Source organism: Stigmatopora argus, chromosome 15 (genome assembly GCF_051989625.1).
Source record: "Stigmatopora argus isolate UIUO_Sarg chromosome 15, RoL_Sarg_1.0, whole genome shotgun sequence".
NCBI lineage: Eukaryota > Metazoa > Chordata > Actinopteri > Syngnathiformes > Syngnathidae > Stigmatopora > Stigmatopora argus.
Window position 1 is genome coordinate 391,050 of NC_135401.1, and position 12,998 is coordinate 404,047.

The 12,998-nt window shown below is 49.9% G+C and overlaps 1 protein-coding gene across 3 annotated transcripts; it reads right to left on the reverse strand.

Moving 5' to 3' along the window:
* Positions 1 to 46: 46 nt before the first annotated feature.
* pacs2 (phosphofurin acidic cluster sorting protein 2) lies at positions 47 to 12,872 on the reverse strand. 3 transcript variants are annotated; one of them, XM_077621847.1, is made up of 25 exons: positions 12,553 to 12,872; positions 8,863 to 8,950; positions 8,693 to 8,782; positions 8,493 to 8,618; positions 7,643 to 7,805; positions 7,489 to 7,562; positions 7,331 to 7,411; positions 7,131 to 7,190; positions 6,900 to 7,054; positions 6,619 to 6,709; positions 6,461 to 6,523; positions 6,199 to 6,323; positions 5,718 to 5,850; positions 5,524 to 5,628; positions 5,342 to 5,448; positions 5,082 to 5,236; positions 4,695 to 4,805; positions 4,508 to 4,616; positions 3,690 to 3,734; positions 2,673 to 2,715; positions 2,547 to 2,589; positions 2,328 to 2,463; positions 1,588 to 1,814; positions 1,399 to 1,512; positions 47 to 839 (listed from the first exon to the last, which is right to left on the reverse strand). In XM_077621847.1, exons 1-25 carry the CDS (start codon positions 12,669 to 12,671, stop codon positions 721 to 723), a joined length of 2,682 nt encoding a protein of 893 aa, XP_077477973.1. In that variant the 5' UTR covers positions 12,672 to 12,872; the 3' UTR covers positions 47 to 720. The 3 variants fall into 3 exon arrangements, with proteins under 3 accessions (XP_077477973.1, XP_077477974.1, XP_077477975.1); XM_077621848.1 differs by lacking the exon at positions 3,690 to 3,734 and adding an exon at positions 4,176 to 4,208 and having other exon boundaries at positions 12,553 to 12,871; XM_077621849.1 differs by lacking the exon at positions 3,690 to 3,734 and having other exon boundaries at positions 12,553 to 12,871.
* Positions 12,873 to 12,998: the final 126 nt, after the last annotated feature.

A 12,998-nucleotide genomic window follows, 5' to 3' on the forward strand; every position in this document is an offset into this window, starting at 1 on the left:
TGCGTAACAGCCAACGACATAGAAAAAGCAATACATTGACATGTCAGCACATTTTAGTAGGTGGTAGTTTTATTACACAGGGGCTTTGTGTATGACAATGGTTTTGACTTGACAAAAATCAAATAAATGCTCTTTTTAACGGATTCATTTAGTGTTTTTAAACAACCGAGAAGTGCACACGTACAATCATGCATCGTGTTTTTTTTAAATGCAATTGGGAACCTGATGTAGGCACTTATCAAAAACCTGTCTGATAATTACAATTATTCGCGTTTGCTTCACGACAGACGGCGGACTGGCGTTACAAAATAATAATTGATCAATAATTGACATATCATGACATGTCGTGTGCAGGAGGAGAAGAGAAATCCATACTGGCCTTGTGCTATGATTTGAGATTTATCTCAATTTGAGCTGCAATCATACCACCGGACATTTGGCTACAAGCCATTTTTTAAATTCACTATTGCACCTGCCGTCAAACATTCCCCCGCTTAAAAATCTCTTTTTTGTTAAAATAGAACTCCTTCCTTCGTGCGCGGGATGTGCTTTCGCTAGTGCGCCGTCCGTTTGGGACGTGGCGTTAGCATTTAGCTGAAGTGCTACGTCTCTAAAAATCACCACAAAGCAGAGGTCAAGTTGAAGAAATAAAAGTAGGACACGGATGAAATAAGAAAATGGGTTAAACGGACGGGGTGGTTGGAGCCAGAAGAAGGGATTTTAGTAGGCTCCTTTGACGTGGCCGAAGATGGCGATGGGGAAATGTTTGACGTGCGACGACCACTGCGCCGCTAGCTGGAAAAACTTGACATCGTTCCACTCTGCGCCGTCGATCGACACTGTGCCAAAAATGTACAAATATAAAGTCAAAACAGTTCATTTTATCGCAACGCGGGTTGGTCAATTACCGTGGAATAATTAAACGAAACATTTAAAATAGCTTCCAAATGAAAATGATATGTCTACTGTATTTGCCGGACTATAAGTCGCAGCTTTCAGTGTATTTCCCGAACATTTTTCTATTTATTTTGAATGATGGGTGCTCAAACCGGAGCTAATGTGGAGAATTGAAAACCACTATCGCTAAGCTAAGCTAATGAGCTGAGTGTTAGCCAAAACTGTTCACATGCTAAAAGAAGTTGAAAAAGCCGACTTTTGTTGCTGCGACAGAAAATCTCGTGGAGCTAAAAAGGGCTTACGTCAGCGCTAGGGGCAGCGAGCGCCGTTTTTGGTTAGCGTGCGCTTTGCTTTTGGAAACTTAACTTTGTTTAACCTGCTCTTTTGTTGCTAAAGTAATACTAGCGAGCGACTACGTCTGAGCTACTTGGCGACAAATGTACGGTACATTATCCTTCACTTATTTTCTGTAAAATACGGTGATAAAAGGGTAAACGTTACCCGTCAACATGTTGTGCTGGTGCTTGGCGGTGCAGATGAGGCGACTGATGCCCTCGATCACCTGACTTTTGGACTCCACCTCCTTGTCTTTGCTCTTTTTGGCCAGAAACATCACTGGGACGACAATTTGACAATTGGTACATCTCTTCCTTTCTCCTTTTGTTTTCCTTCCACCTGATTGCTTCTCACCCTTCTTGTTCTTTTCCTTGGTCACCACCGTCATGGACATGGCGGGCAGGGCGCCCGGCTCGGCGCCCCCCGCGGGCAGCCGGCTGACCTGCAGCGAGCGGAAATTGCACTTGAGGGTATTCTTGGCGGCGGAGGACGAGGACGAGTCGCGCTTCTCCGCCTCCTTCTTCCTGTCGGCCACCCAGTAGTCCACCTGAAGGCCCATCAGTTCCGTTTGACCACCAGAACTGTGTCCAACCATGACGGGGAATACAAATATATTAGCTATGCTAACCTGATACATATTGGTATATAAGAAAATTGGAGGAAAAAAAAACTGCTAGCTTAATACTAATATTCAATGTAACAAATACATTTGCACATGACGTGTATTAAAATACAAAACGGTTTACTTTTTGAGCAACTGGTAGCTAAATGCTAATATTCAATGGAAAATGTCCTTGTAGCGATAAGAAAAATGAGCATCGTGTGGCCTAAAATATTGAACAATTACTAATCATTAATAATGAACTATAAAAAGACCGGGATGTATTTGGTCTTTCTAAACTGCCAAACACAAGTTTTAGCAAATATTAAACAAAAACAAAACATACCGTATTTACGTCATGTTTTAACGAAATGATAAATACATGTACTTATATGTTTTTGTTGCAGGTTATTCAACACTACAAGTGAAAGAAATAAAAACACAAGTCGAATAAAGTTATAAGAATGAAAATTGGACAATATGAGGCGCTCACCTATAGACGCATAAGGTGGTGTTGACGGACGGCGAGGAGGGCGGGGTCGGCGACAGCTCTTTTAGCACCGGTGACACTTGAGGGGGTGTGGCCAGCAAAAAGGAGGAGCCGGCCGGCGCCGCGTCGTCCGAGTCGCCTTCGGGGCGGAGCAGATCAAACGGAATATTGAATGAGCAAATCAATTCCAGCTTTATCCAAAAGAAATCCATCAAAACTTGCCCGCTGTCGCCGACGACGGCTCTACGATTCCCACCTGGACCATCTACGGAATTGAGTCAGAGATTTTCCTTAATAGTGCCCCCGTTGCACGTCACAATTTAACGGCGACAAGGCGACGTTACTCACGCCGACGAAAGGGATGAATTTCTGGCACGAATCCTCATCGGGGCTGCGGAAAAACAAGAAGAATTAAAGAACCCCAACAAAGACCGCTTGGAGAATTCTGGCTACAGCAGCAAAGTTTAGGGCCGCCACTTTGATCTCATTCCAATGACGATTAAATGACCTACGACTACTATTTTGATTGTCGATTCATTTTTGGACTCATTTTTGGCCCCATTTTAATGTGTATTCTGGTTTTGCACCTCAGAATGTGTCCAAATTAGGGGTATCCTCACAAGGCTAGGGACAATTTGGCATATAATTTGACTAGCATGCATGTTTTGGGGATGTGGGAGGAGACCGGAGTATCAAGAGAAAACCCACGCAAGCCCGAGGAGAACATGCAATCTCCACACAGTGAGGACCCACCTGGGATCGAACCCTTGCGCCCAGAATGGCGAGCCACTCGCCCACCGGCAGATAAACCATCCAAATGAAATATTTGCTCCGAAAAACAACGTATAGCTCAATGGCTAACTTCAATATTCATTGTGCGACTTTCTTAGTGCATATTTGCTTTTAAAGCACATTTGCGGCTAAAAAGTAAAGGCTACCCTCATAGAAACAGCAAAATCGGGGGATTTTCCCATGAATCGACAATCAAAACTATCGTTGGTGGCAGCCCTGAAGCAAAAGTGGGGGTCTATTCTAAGGTAAGGGAGGGCTCAAATGGGGGTGCCCAACTCTGGTCTGGGAGAACAGCCATTTAGTCAGTCTGTTTTCCAGGACCCCTCCCCCGACACACCTGAATCCAATCATGGGGATCGTTAATCAGGCTCGTTGGTGACTTGACCATTTCATTCGAGTGCGGCAGAGTTGGAAAAGAGAGCAAATGGGGGCCCCAAAGGACCCGAGTTGGCCCCCCCTGGTCTAAAGAAAAAGGTGGACATGCTGGTTGATCTAGGTTCCCCAAAATCAGCCAACCCAAGAACCTCTCCATGCTAGCAAGTCACAAAGAGGAAAAGAGGTGGTGGCCCTTGCCTTGAGGACACCTGCCATCGCCCCCCCAGGGAAGAAACGGGCAGGCTACGGGAAGAGGGAAAGTGGGCGGGGCACAGACAAAGAAGAAGACAAGCTGAATGCAGAGCCCCACCCACACACATATCATCCATTGGAGTACCGTAATATCTGCCAAAGAGGGGCATGCCATATCAGTCCGTGGTTATGTCTCAGCGCCATTGACGGCGACGGACGTCCAATCCATTCCGACCGGGACTCCCGGCTTAAATGGATTGTGTCCAATCTCCTGCCCAATTTTACGGGATGATGACAATGCGGAATCATTCAAATGGCGGCGATGAAATTAGCGGCAGGGTCACTTCATTTTGAAGTGGGATTCATATTTTATCCATTTATAAGAGTCAGAGTGGGTGGAAAATGGCGGCGAGACGCACACGAGGAAGACGACAATGCAGACGGGAATGGAGTCGAGAGAAAGAGAGAGACGGTGAAAATGGAGCACAGTACCTGATGGCAAAATCAAAATGAAAGCTCTTTTTCCTTCAAAAATAACAAAAAGAGACAAAAACAACAACAAAAAACAAAAAACAACACAAAGCACACAAGAATGTTATTTGCAAACACACACACACACACACATAATGTCATTAGGAGAACATCGCAAAGATCCAAAATTTGACACCGTCGTGACTCAAGTGGGCGGGGCTCGATCTCACAATATGGCGAGATGCAGAAATCGAAATTCTGCGATATTTTACTAACACAAAAAAAACATTTGATGATTCTGCCGTGAGTTTCCATGAGGTAAAAACCGGGCAGACTTTTGCCAAACCAAATACCTTTTCTGCTTGTAGGTGAGCATGGCCTCGGCGATGGGGAGCTGGTGCGCCCCGTTGGCGCCCAGCATGTACTGCGTCACCCTGGACGCCACGTCCGGACTCTCCTGGACTGCACGTACGCCGGCGTCCATTTTGAACGGGGGGAGGTGGCCGCCGTCCACCGATCGGTCTCGTCGACGTGCCTTACCGAGCGAAGGGGCCTCGGGCCGGTGAAAGAGTTCCTTCCAGGCCACGTCCTGGAAAAGCCCGTCGTATCTGGAGTCCATGCTGCCCAGGTACTTGGACACCGGGTTGGCCCCTGCACACAGCGTCGCAAAATCACGTGGTGGTCAAACGGGGATTTCAGAATTCATTGCTTCCTTCGTTTCCCGAACTGCTTATCCACACCAGAGGGGTGCCGGAGCCCATCCCACCCAACCATGGGGACACTCGGACAAGCCCAGGGAGAACATGCAAACTCCAGACAGTGAGGACCCACCTGGGATCGAACCCTCGACCCCAGAACTGCGAGGCCGACGCGCTAAGCACTCAGGATTTTGCAAAACGGAGACGAAAAGAGGGCGGGGCTACGCACCGAGCGGGATGACCAGGAAGCGCATGTATCCCAGCCAGTCGGGGGTCTTGTGGGTCAGGTGGTCCACAAAGAGGCGGAGCACGGCGCCCAGGTAGTGCTGCGCGCCGGCCACCGCGATCTTGATGGGGACGGGCGTCTGCGAGTTGCAGTTGCAGCTGCGTCGTGGGCGGAAACAAAATCACGATAGGAGTAAAAAAGGGGGACGTCCAAACGCATTGGTGGCCAATGAGGAAATCCCCCCCTAAGCCAATCACTCTCACAATCTCTGGATGCGGGACACGATGGTGTTGAACGCCGCTTGGACGTCGGCCGTGGTGCAGGTGCAGACCACCGGGAGGCGCTGCTTCTGGAGCGCGTCCGACAGGTACTGGAGGAAGACCGGAAGGCCAGGAGGTGAGGCCCATTTGGGGGCCGGGGGGGGACGTCGGGGAGGCCGGCTCACCTGTCCCCGCCAGTCGGATGTGTCCACGAGGACGATGCTGTCGGGAAGATGGTTGTCCGCCGCCAGGATGTGGTTGAGCTGGTCGTACACCGTCTTCCTGGGGATCTGTGGGCGGGCGACGGGCGGGTATAGGCGGAGCTTTGGGAGATTGGGCGGAGCTTTGGAAGATTGGGGGGGGGCGGTGGGTCACTGGCCTGCAAGTGGCTGCGGGTGTCCGGCGCCCGCTCGTTGTCCAGGCTGTTGGCGCGCTCGTTCTGAGGTCGGTTGGCCTGCCGCTCCTTCAGCGACGTGCTGCGACCTCGCCGGCCCGCCATCTTGGGTTCCTGCCTGGGACCACCAACCCACGGTCACTCGGCTACAGATTAAGGTTATCCACTTTTTCTAAACCTTAAGAGGAAATATTCTTTGTTTTTACTTTTTCAAGCAAAACTATTTTTTTAATGTAGTTTTTTTTTTTTTTAAGAGTATTCTCTTATTTAAAATACATTTAAAAAAAGGGTGAAACCGTTGCTATTCTGAGGGTTATTTAATGAAAACAGATGAATAAACATGGTAATAAATCAAAATGAGATCATTGTAAACCACAAATCTTCCCGATAAAATATTCCTTCACGCCACCAAAGCCGAGTCGTCGACCAATCGGAAGTCAATAATTGTCCGTTTTCCATCGTTTACCTGTTGGACGAAATGATGAGCGACTCAGTCTTGGTCATCTTGCCACTAGGGGGCAGTCTGTCCAAGAACGTGTCCATGTTGTCCATCTCCAGCTCCGTGGTGGGGGTCACCGCCTCCGGATGCTCCTGAACAAACAAAATTGGACCGGCTTCTACTTACTTATCCCTGTCAAAATCCATTGGGGAACTCTCCTCATAGATTTGGACACCCATCCCCGCTAATGGCGGTCACGGACCGCCACGGCTTTGGAAGGCGCACTCACGTAAGGGACGTCGTCGGAGCCGCCGTCGTCGTCCCCGACGCGCTTGTTTTCGTGAGCTTCCATCTGGAATGGAAGGGGAGCACAGAGGCGTGAGCGTCGCTTTCGACCGATCGCTGCCGCTCCTCCCGCTCCAAAGGCGGCGGGACGGACGCTCTGACCGGGCTGGGGGGCTCGCGGTGGCTGCGGCCGCTGTGGATGCTTCCGATTTCCGTCTGCGAGCTGGACAAGGAGATCCCCTCGAAATATGGCCTGGAGTAGGAAACAAACTTTGATCACAAAAAAAGACAAAGACATCGTCATAGCAACAAGATGGAAGTCTAGTGGAAGCGCAGCATCGTTTGGGGGTCTCAATATGCTTTTTTTGACTATCTTACAGACTGACTTTATTTCTATACTGAGCAAAGCCAAAGAATACCCGATGAAGCTGATGCGTGCTCACTTGAGTTTAGGTTTGGGGGTGCTCAGCACGCTGTCGTCGTCGTCCAGCTCGGGTCCGCTGTCGCTGGGATTGTCGAACTCCACGCTGTCCAGGTCCAGGTCTTCCTCCTCCACCTCGGGGGGAACCTCGGCCGGGTCCTGCTCCGAGTCTAAAACCTGAGAAGGGGCCGCCGTCCGTCACCCCGCGAGTCCGCCAGGCGGGCGCTCGTGGTCGGTCTCGGTTCCGGGTCACCTCGTCGGACACTCGGAACCTCTTGAGGAGAGCCACCACTCGCTGCTTGAAATTTTGCTGCTACAAAAGCACAAAAAAAGTCAAGCATGATTAACAGACTATCCCAAATATTTCATTTTTATTAGTAGTAGTAAATTGTAGCTGGCCTTGTTTACATCAGGCTAAAAGGATTATCTTTTAAAAAAAAAAATTGTACTAACTCTTGTGATGGACGCCGTCCTGACGATGGACCTCCTCTGCTTCTTCAGCTTGCGCACGTCAAACTCGTCATCTTCCAAGTCCTAAAAGGTCACCCCCAAAAATCTGGTCTTTTCTGCATTTTCCCTGCATTTTCCCCCCCAATTCCCGCCGGGGTCACCTGAGCCTGTCCCGCGTCGTCGCTGGCTTCCTGCTCGGAAGAGAAGCTCTCGTCCTCCTCCTCCGAGTAGTTGTCTGGAAAAGAAGAAGCCCGAAGAAGTGTCGGGATAGTGGACGGTGCCGAAAAGGAATGTGGAAGTGGTTTTGGCCGTTACCGGAGCACTTGATCTTGTGTCCGGCCTGCAAGCCGGCGTCCTCGTGGTCGATGGGCTGGCTGGAGAGCGAGAGGATCCAGATCTCCGCCACCTTCCCCAGGAGCTCCTTCTGGTGGCTGCACAGAGGCAGCACCTGACCTCCCTCCGTCGGGTGCTGCATCACCTGCGGGATGAGCAAAAACCGTGAAAAGCCACGGGCCCCGAGTTTGACCCTTGAGGAACGCCGCCGCTGACCCTCCCCTTCCACATCAATTCACCATCTGCTGGTGTCAACCAGACTCGCCAATGTTTTTCGTTCATTTTCTGAAGCGCTTCCCCTCACAAGGGTCGCGGGGGGTGCTGGAACCTATCCCAGCTGACTACGGGCACCAGGCGGGGGACACCCTGAATCGGGGGCCAAACGATGTATCGCTCACGCCTAGAGAGTTTAGCAACCAATTAGCTTAGCATGCATGTTTTTTTTGGGAGGTGGGAGGAAACCAGAGTACCCGGAGAAAAGCCACTCAAGGTCGGGGAGAACATGCAAACTCCACACGGTGGGGGCCGACAGGGGATGGAACCCACGACCCCAGAAGTGCGAGGCCGACACGTCAACCACTGGTTGCGGACAGAATGTTTTATGAATTGAAAAAAACAAATGAATGAGGTGCCCAAGGACACAAATTAAACGGGGTACAATAATAGCTGGGATTATGGCGGTTCATAGGTTCAGGACCTGGCATGAAACGAGGCGAGGAGCCGCCATGTTGGGACAGTGTTTTCATGATATCTACTTGACCTTGTTTGGAATGAATGCTCCTATTTGTAGCGGATGCGCCCCGTCCCTTTCCCGGTGAAAAGCGGCACCCACCTCGGCCATGTCCACGCAGCCCACGGCCAAGGTCTTGTAGCCCAGGATGGTTCGGTTCTTGTAGCGTTTGCGTCTCTGCAGCAGGATCTGAAGCTTGTTGCCCTCGCGCTTCAGGAAGTGAGGATACTGAGAAGGAGGGAATACATTCGTGTTTTTTCCGTCCGCGAGCGCCACGTGAAAAATCCCGGACGGGGTCGCACCTGCAGCGAAAAGGTGAGGGCCAGCTCCGTCTCCACGGAGCCGCCGGGCGGCAGCACGATCTCGTGGGACCTCAGGATGCGCTTGGAGCCCTGGAGAAGACAAAAGGAGCAGCCGCCATTGTTTGCGTTTGACCTCCATGAAGACTGAATTTGGGTTTCGTCTTTCCTACTTGGATTTTGACGGCCACCACCACCGAGATGAGCTCCTTGTCCAGTTCTCGGAGAACCACCAGCTTGTTTAGAGTCAGACTGCAAAGCCTGGTGGGAAAAAATCCTCAAATCATTCATCATTATCTAAGACGCGGGGCGCCGGAGCCTATCCCGGCTAACTACGGAGACGGTGGACCTAGAATTGGTCGCCAGCCAAAGGCATGGATCAGTCAGCCTAGTACATAAATGGTTGCAGTACGTAAATGTTTCGATAGAGGGCGCTAATTGGAGATTTGGTCATAGGTAGCACCTCTACTTACAAAGCTTCAATGAGAACATTTTGTTCCAACATGCAAAAGTAATTCAAGCTACGAAAAGGAAAATCAATCCAACAAGCCCTGAAACGTTCCTACACTTCCTGTATTTTAGCCTTTTTTTTTTTTAAAGGTGCAATTGGTTTGTTGGCTTGGCTTGTGCCAACGCATCCGAATGGGCACCTTGGAGAGGAGGGGGCTTTGTGGCATTGTCCGAGCGTGAGACTTCGGGGGGGGGGGGCTGTTTTCAGACGCTTCCTCCACCAGACAAAAGTTGGAGGGGGAGGAAAGCTAAATTATTCAGAGAGGCTCACCAAGAATCATCTCCTTTTCAGTAAAGACGAAAAAGGTCATTTATGGAAAAACATGGAAATTGGCAATTAAAGAAAATGAGATTGACAGGTCAGGCTTTTGGAATATATTTTTTTTTAATCAGTGATTGTGGAGGGCGCACCTCTTGGACTTTTTTCTAAACATGAAAAAGCAAAGAGTCGGCGGGATGACAATGGCAGGTCTGACACGCCTTTGACATGGCGAGGTCCCGGGCACGGACGCGCTGCCGCCCGCTCGCTCGCCCGCCGCCACCGTCAAGGCCGCCATTGTCTCCGTGCCAACGACCACAATTGAAGCCTTATTCTTTGTGCTGGTGAGCGACGCCGAGGCGCTAAATATCTGACGGCCACGTAGTCGCTAGCTAGCTCGTTAGCTAGAGTTTGTTGTCCTTAGGACACTGCCTTCTGGGAGCTATTTTTAATGGAACACTTGGTTACGGATTTCTCAGAGGATTTGTGTTGGCGGAGTTGACCCACTTTTCGCATATTTTGATGTTTTCGATGCCCTCATTTAGCTTTTTTTTAAATTCAATTGGCCACTTGGATAACAGAATCACCTAAAAAAGCTCCATCAGGATGCAAATGTTTCCAACTTAGCACTGCAAGTCTTATTTGTGTTTTTAAACGCACCTTTCCGACCAAAACATCCCCAAGCGTCCTTGAGCCAAGATTTGATGGCGTCAGCGCGTTTTCTATCGATCGCCAAGAATGAGATTTCAAGACGGCCGACCTTCCGGGTCCGCCGCCAAGCGGGATCGGGTTCCCGGGAAAGGCAACACCCGGGCCCGCCCGAGACGCCCAAAAAGCTGCCTTTGGTCGCAAATTGACAAGGGGCGGGGCTTAACGGCATCACTGATTGATACGCCTGGGATGTTTTGCTTTGCTTTTTTTTAATTATTATTTTTTTATCCCCACTACTGCATTTCCTTCAATGATTAATTCCAATTCTTTCACTGGGTAACTGGCTAACTTGTCCGTAATGGGCGTGCGCTGGTTAACCTAGGAGGGCAGCGGAGGAGGATTCCCATGGCAACCATGGAAATCCATGCAGAACATCAAAGCGCGTCCCCCAGGTGCTTGGTGATTGCACACAAGAAAATCAGGCCTGTTGCTAGGCAGTCATAGCTCTAGCTGTGGGGGGGGATCAACTCCAGTCCGGGGGTCTGTTGACCACACTCAACCCATCCCAATCAAATCACCCCCCCCCCGTATGGGCCCCCCCTGGACCCCAACGGATGCTTCGGTACTTTGGACACAACGTCATAAAGAGGGAAGTTAGCTGTAGCTTTTTGGTTAACCCATTTTACATTTCACATCAATACAAATCATGAAAATTTGATAAAACATTTTCAATATCTCGGATGAGTGGTTAGCGCGTTGGCATCACAGTTCTGGGGTTCTGGGTTTGAATCCAGGTCAGTCCATCGGTGTGGACTTTGCATATTCTCCCTGAGCCTGTGTGGGTTTTCTCCAGGTATTCTGTTTTCCTCCCACGTGGCAAAAAAAACATCCATGCTAGGGTCATTGTAGGCTAAATTAAAGCCGAGCTATGATTGATTGTTTGTCTCAGCTGGGATAGGCTCCAACACCCCCCGCGACCCTTGTGAGGATGAAGCCGTTCAGAAAATGAATCAATCAATTTTCAATATTACAACTGTATTCTTGTTGTTGAACATGAAGTAAAAGAAAGATTTTTTTCATCCTAAATAGACTGAAATGCGTTTTAATTCTACTTTGCGATGGCGTGACTTATTATCCGTGAATGTCTTTTTTTTGCCGTCATGCTTCTAGACAGATGGGTGCAAAAAAAAAGAAAGATAATGACGATAAGCCAAAGTCAAGGCCAGCCATCATCCTCATCATCATCATCACCTTGATGGGAATTGAATAGAACGACGAGACGCGGCCGGGCCGAGTGAAACAATCGGCTAAAAAGCCATTTTGGACAAAAAGCCTTCATTAGCAAAAGTCCTCGCTAATCTGCTAACGCGGCCAAGTGGAGATTTGCCAGCGCTCAAATCAACTTTGTCGACCCCCCCCGCCCCCCTCCAATCCCCCTCCCCACCGCCACTTTCCCAGACGCCACGTGATCTCAGTCCCCGTCCTGTTATTTAACTTTGTTGGCCGGCCTTGACGTCCCTAGCCGTTCAAAATGGCTTCCCACGGAGAAGATTCCCAGGATGCGCGTGTAGGAGAAGAACGCCAGTGGGAACAAAGCGCATCTCTCGGCGCCATCCTACTCTCCATTCCAGGAACGCCAGCCTGAAATGCCTCCAAATACATTTGTGAATATGGGGGGGGTGATGTGGACCACCACGCTATTAACGTCCATCTCCGTCAAGGGCGGTCCACCAGTTAAGTGTCCAGAAGGCGAATGAAGCGTAGCAGAAGGTAGACACGTGCCACTGGTCGGCTACCTTCATTCAAAAGTCATTTTTGGGAGTGATGAAAACAGACTAAAAATCAAAACAAAAAAGCGAGTGAAATCCCAGCCAATATTTCAAGCTTCTCTGTCATAAATGAACGATGATTCTTAGACGTGCTGATTTTGCATTCCGGAGTTCAAATTTTGACAAAATGTGACAACCGACCCTGCTCTCCCCACCTTTAGTAACACGTTTTTAAAAAATATGTCCAAATACATTACAGCCGGAAAAATGGAAATACTACTGACATGGTGTGTTTGTGTCATCAGACATTTTTTTCTAAGGATTTTTTGCTATCTCATAGAAAAGGTGGCATATTATTGTAGAGCAAATGTCTTTGTTATTGACGTGACGTAGGAAATTTTGGATGAAAATCTAAGTCTAAGGTGGGGCAGGGTTGGGGGGCTTTTTTTGGGTGTGTAGCATCTCCTTGTCCCTCCTAAGGTGGAAACCTCCTCCGGTTGGGGCACCCAATGGCCGCCCCCGCAACCGCTCCGCAACCGCCCCGCAACCTCCCCAACCGCAGCCTCCGCCGCAACCCGGCGTGGCAATGGCGACTTACCGGCGCAAAGTTTGGAAGAAAAGAAAAAGGAAGCCGCCCGGCTAGTCGAAGGAGGAAGGCAGAAAAGCAGGCTTACCTAGGGATGCAATTGGGAGACGAGCCGTCGATTTCCCAAGTGGCGAACAAATTCATCGGCACCGGTCTGTTGAGAGCCCCGCTGCCGGGGAAGCTCAGCCGGCCGCTTCTCTCCGCCATGGTGCCCAGCCAGGTAGGGAGTGTGCTGCTGCTGCTGCTGCTGCTGCAGAAGGCGTCCTCCCCCGGCCGGACGGACGCCTGGGCTTGTTGTGGTCACCACCACCACGCGGTTCCTGCTCGCTTCTCTCCTCTCCTGTGCTAGCGTCCGTCCGTCCGTCCGTCCTCTGCGTGCTCTCTCCCCGCCCGTAAAGGACGATGAGTGGCGCACAGTCAGAAGGGAGGGGCGGAGCTACAGCACGCATACTTTTAAGGTGGAACCAAAAAGATGGCTAGTCTAATAAGACAATAATTGCACTGTGTACTATATATGGAAGCCAAGTTGATGAC

Coding starts and splice junctions, on each gene's coding strand:
- pacs2 (XM_077621847.1), bottom strand. CDS start 12,671: ATGGCGGAGAGAAGCGGCCGGCTGAGCTTCCCCGGCAGCGGGGCTCTC. Junction 5,237..5,341: donor GTGTCCCGCATCCAGAGATT/GTGAGAGTGATT, acceptor CCCACGACGCAG/CTGCAACTGCAACTCGCAGA. Junction 2,590..2,672: donor AATTCATCCCTTTCGTCGGC/GTGAGTAACGTC, acceptor TCAATTCCGTAG/ATGGTCCAGGTGGGAATCGT.